The 4,841-nt window shown below is 38.9% G+C and overlaps 2 protein-coding genes across 2 annotated transcripts; both read left to right on the top strand.

Annotated features, from left to right (window-relative positions):
• The first annotated feature begins 2,743 nt into the window (after positions 1-2,743).
• On the top strand, positions 2,744-3,637 carry LOC6037472 (ribonuclease P protein subunit p20). Its single transcript, XM_001847329.2, has 3 exons — positions 2,744-3,196; positions 3,260-3,428; positions 3,485-3,637. Exons 1-3 carry the CDS (start codon positions 2,909-2,911, stop codon positions 3,604-3,606), a joined length of 579 nt encoding a protein of 192 aa, XP_001847381.2. The 5' UTR covers positions 2,744-2,908; the 3' UTR covers positions 3,607-3,637.
• An 86-nt stretch (positions 3,638-3,723) lies between these two features.
• On the top strand, positions 3,724-4,313 carry LOC6037467 (transmembrane protein 203). The gene has a single exon (XM_001847330.2). The coding sequence runs from the start codon at positions 3,746-3,748 to the stop codon at positions 4,202-4,204; it is 459 nt and encodes a 152-aa protein (XP_001847382.1). The 5' UTR covers positions 3,724-3,745; the 3' UTR covers positions 4,205-4,313.
• The last annotated feature ends 528 nt before the right edge of the window (positions 4,314-4,841 follow it).

Raw genomic sequence — 4,841 nt, forward strand, 5'->3', positions numbered from 1 at the left:
AATTTTTGCAAAACCTGACACTCCTGCTTTAAAGTTTTTATGGAATTTGACCTATTTGGCCAATATTTTATCTATAAATTTGCCGTTTTTTTTTTTGTTTTGCGGTTGTTTGGTACATACCTCAGAGATTTTTAGTTTTGCATAGAACAACTTTGAGCGAAAAGATTATTATACTTTTTTTAAAGATCTCCGACTTTTAAGTCATCAACGCTACTCCGACACATATCTAAGTTTTCACCTACACCAGGGGTGACCAAAGTATGGCCCGCGGGTCAAACGTGGCCCGCGAGGTGATATTTTGTGGCCCGCGGGCCCATTTTGAATGATCATGTAAAATGGCCCGTTGATCACTTGTAAAGTTATTTTTTACTTTTTCAAAGTTAAGGTTTATTTTAAAATTTTTATATGCTAATCTTTTTTATTTTTTGTTGATAAAAAAACTTATGATTTATTAATATTTTGATCCCCACTTATATCGTCAAAACTTTCATCAAACATTTTTAGAAATATTTTAAAAAAAAGTTCAAGTTTGACTTAGGTAGAATTCTGTAATATTTGCCAAAATATAAGTTTTCTTTATTAATTTGCAAGTCATAATAATCCTTTTATGAACTGACCCTGAAACATACATTGCTCTTCCTTCGGGATTTGAACTCATTACAGTTAGATATCGTATCTGATTGACTACCAACTGATTCAGGCAGACAAATTGTGGAAATCTGAGGATCAAGTTTCTTACAAATATTTTTCAAAGCTTTCGTCGAAAAAATTGGCTCGGAAACAAGGAGCAAAAATATATTTCCTAAAAACTTTAAAACTTAAAAAAATAGGTGCAATCAGCTGAAGTTTATTAAATATGCATTCCTTTGCATTTAGAATCATTTGAACATGTTTAGGTTTATGAAAAATCCCTGGGCCTTGTAAAGTCAAGGGGCATGATTTGATCCTAGTGCATTAGTTAAAATTTGGGTATACATTATTTTTTTATAAGCACTATGGACACCACTTCATGCTACGAGAACTCGCTTTGCCGCAGCCCCAGGGCTTAAGCGTTGACCGATAAGCTGTCTTCGTGAACTAGGTAGTTCTCCGATAGTGAAAATATCACAATTGCACAAGACACCGCTGCTTCTGTGACTTTTTCACTATCACAATGTGGGTTTTAAGTTGGGACTTCAGGATAGTATAATTGTGTTGTTGCTTAGCATTAGCATTTAAAATCAGTCTGTATCCTTTCCAAATCTATTTGATGTTAAAGTTAGTTGCAATTGTTAAGTATGAGTAATGCTGTCAATAAACTTTGATTGATGTAGAATACTAGGCATTCTTTTATGTCAAATTGTCCATAGAGTCTCGATCAATCAATAATGTAATGATATCGGACAAAATTCGTTGATCTGTTGAACTAACGGTTTTCGGATTATGGTTGTATTGACCATTGTTGCGAATCGGGGAACTACGGATCTTTTGACGTAAATGGTTTTTTCTTTCTCAAATCGCGATGTTTATCCAATTTGTATATTAGTTACTGTTCATAAATTTGTATTGTTTTTGATAGAAGTTGTAATACAACAGTTAAAGGAATGTTTAGCTTTGAACATTAAGTTTAGAGGATTTTAGATTGAAGTTTAGATTTTCAATTCAAGTTAGTTAGCAAATGAATATTTGGACTTATATGAATAATTGAATAATTCGGACTTATGAATAGCACACAACTGTGCATTTATTCTAGTGTCAGATCCATACAGCGTCAGTGTTTATTTGGTCGAAGTGTACTAATTCATTGGCAGATCTGATTCTAGTTGTAGTGTACGACAAGACTACTGACGGACGTGACAGGACGAGGGCCCAGTTTAGAAACATGTTTAGGTTTATGAAAAATAATTTAAATTTAAGTTTATTTTCGTTGAAATATATAAATGTTTTTTCTGTAAAATGTTTTTTTTTTCGAATCTTTTTTTAAAATAATGATTGCAGTCTAAGTATACGGAAGCTTACATTTTTTTTTCATTGAAATGTTGAAATTCTGGCTCTCAACGATTTTTCATAAGCCACACTAAACTTATAGATAAAATTACGCCTTTAGATAAATTGTTCAACATGTTATGTCACCATTTTCGGAATATGAAAACAAAACTTATTTTTTTTTTAAACGCAAGTACATTCAGCTAAAAACTTTTTTTTTCAAATACCTGAAACAATAAAATCTGGAGTTTTTTGAAAAGGTCCAATAAACCAAATTTCCAGTTTTTGCTTTTTGGGTGTTTTTAGAACCGCCTTTAGTCAGGGGTATTAAAAAACACTCAAAAAGCAAAAACAAAAAAATGGTTTATTTGTCATTTTCAAAAAAACTCCAGAAATCATCAATACCGATAGAAAACCGTTATTTTGTATTTTCTATTATTTTGAATTGACATTTTTTTAAATAACAAAAATTAAATGTTTTGAATTAAAATAACGTAATTTAATTTTTGTATAACCTTTTTTGTATAATTGGCCCACAACTTTCAAATTTGGCCCGGCCTCCAAAAACTTTGAGCACCCCTGACCTACACTGTAACTGAAAATCGCACTTTGCTGAGTTCGTTTTCGCACTCTTTCATACGATTTTTTCAGTTCGACTGCGATTACACAAAAAAGTGTAATCGTAGTTGAACTGAAAAAATCTTATGAAAGAGTGCGAAAACGAACTCAGCAAAGTGCGATTTTCAGTTACAGTGTACACCATGAGGCAATCTTGAACTTTTTTGACGTTTTGTCTCGGCTCTCGATTTCGCATTATTTTGTAAACATTCCCTCTACGTTCGTGCCGTGGTTTCGCAGTTGCAGTCAGAACTTTCCCAAATTTCAAGTCGAAAACTTCCGCCAAATCAATGGGATTCCAGCTCCCGGTGGCAGTGTGCGTATAATGAGTGACGGAGTGGCCTCGGTTGCGCGCGAGGAAAGTGCCCTTGTTAAGGCCAACGCAGCAGCGAACCGCGGTAAGAGCAACAGTAACAGCAACTCTAAAAGATCGGCGGCGCCCACTTCCAGTGGTGGTGGCAACAAATCGGATCGTAGTGCTCCGGCAGCACCGGACGGTTCTGCCGGATCTGGACGCAAGAACAGTGATCGGCACGTGCTGAAGAAACGGGTTCTGCCAAAGTATTACACGCGGGAGAACGACATCTACGTGACGTACAAGTCGGACTTTGTGGTAGGTTCCGGGGGGTATGATGAGGGAGGTAGTCAGTTTTTAAATATAGATGTTTTATTGCAGTTGCAGTTTAAGCGCTGTCTAGAGATATTGAACTCGTCCATCGGAGAGGTGTTCCTGCACTGCACGGGTCGCGCCATCAACCGCGGCATCAATCTTGCCCTCAAAGTTAAGGCAGAATATCCGGACGCGTTTGATTACGAGGTCAACACTTCCACGATAACCGTAACTGGTAAGATGATCTAAACTGTTTTAGCACACAGAACTTCATCACTGTTTCACTCGCAGACGATCTCCACCCGCTGAAGGACGACGATGATTTCGGCGAGCAGCGCCGAATGAACTCCTGTCTGCACGTCCGACTGTATCGTACCGTTAAGCTGAAGCCGGCCAGCACCGGCGCGGCCTAAACCTCCCACCATTCATCCCGCAAGCATAGCGCTCCTTCCGGAAACGCCCCTGGAATCGCTGCTCCCGCCCGCGTCGAGCAAATCCGACACCATTGCCAAGATAGCCCCGTCACGCAGCAGCACCAGCGGCAGCCGGAAGATGACCGACGAGGTCGAAATCAAGACCTACTTCAAACTGCTCGACGTTGTCAAGTGGATCGGCATTACGCAGTTTGAAATGCTGGTCAATTTGTTGGCCTTTCTCGTGTTCACCATCATTCTGACGGTCAAAGTGACCACCGGAACGCTGGCGGCCACCCCGATCAGCACCAGCGAGTGGCTGCTCATGTTTTCGCCCCTTTTTTGTGGCGATTTTTGTAACGCGTACTTTTGCGTCATCGTCGGCATCCGGATGTACCTGGGGAACAAGCACCGGCAGGCATTGCACCGGCTGTCCTGGAGCATCCACGTGCTGCTGCTGACCGCCGGCTTCAAGTATCTGGTGTGCATGAAACTGTCCGGCCAGAGCGGGCTCGAGTACAGCGAGGTCTTTTCGCCGATCTTTGTGCTGCTGCAGCTGATTGCGGTGAAGGCGTGCCAGTTCAAGCAGCAGTCGTGAGGGGATGACGGCGGAACGAGCGGGGGTAGCGGTGCAGGTAAGGTGGGCGTTACATGTTCGGGATCGTTCTTTATTTTTGTGTTTCGAAATAACATGATTCATTTAGTAATTCGTTATAATTCCTGTTGGGTGAAACATACCGAAAAACCATTCAAATTTGACAAAATGTGCTGGGAACTTATTTCTATGGAGAAGCACGATACCGTCAACTAGGGCGAATTGGGACTGCAGTCTGGATAAAGAAAGTAGTTTGAAAAGAATTTAGAAACTATAAATTAGGAAATTAATTTTCTAATTCAGTTGATCTGTATCTGTTCTAACAGGTTCTAACCAAAATCGATCAAAAGTATTAAAATATATTGCCTTATGTGTCCCGATTCGCCCCAGATGGCGGTATTTAAACTTTATTTGATATACCCAAATCCAATGAATTGTTAAAAAAATATATTTCAGAATCCTATCATCCACCATTTTTCGAAGTGTTACGTAAAATATGCTGAAATTTAAAAAAAATATTTAATCTATCCTTGTAATAAGCAAACAAAAATTTCATTTGACCTATGAAGGGTTCTCTTCGTTTTCGCAAATCGACTTATCTTTTTTATTTTTTCGATTTGAATGAAACTTCGACCTTGTA

This window comes from Culex quinquefasciatus, chromosome 1, assembly GCF_015732765.1.
Source record: "Culex quinquefasciatus strain JHB chromosome 1, VPISU_Cqui_1.0_pri_paternal, whole genome shotgun sequence".
NCBI lineage: Eukaryota > Metazoa > Arthropoda > Insecta > Diptera > Culicidae > Culex > Culex quinquefasciatus.

Coding starts and splice junctions, on each gene's coding strand:
- LOC6037467 (XM_001847330.2), top strand. CDS start 3,746: ATGACCGACGAGGTCGAAATCAAGACCTACTTCAAACTGCTCGACGTT.
- LOC6037472 (XM_001847329.2), top strand. CDS start 2,909: ATGAGTGACGGAGTGGCCTCGGTTGCGCGCGAGGAAAGTGCCCTTGTT. Junction 3,197..3,259: donor CGTACAAGTCGGACTTTGTG/GTAGGTTCCGGG, acceptor GTTTTATTGCAG/TTGCAGTTTAAGCGCTGTCT. Junction 3,429..3,484: donor TTCCACGATAACCGTAACTG/GTAAGATGATCT, acceptor TTTCACTCGCAG/ACGATCTCCACCCGCTGAAG.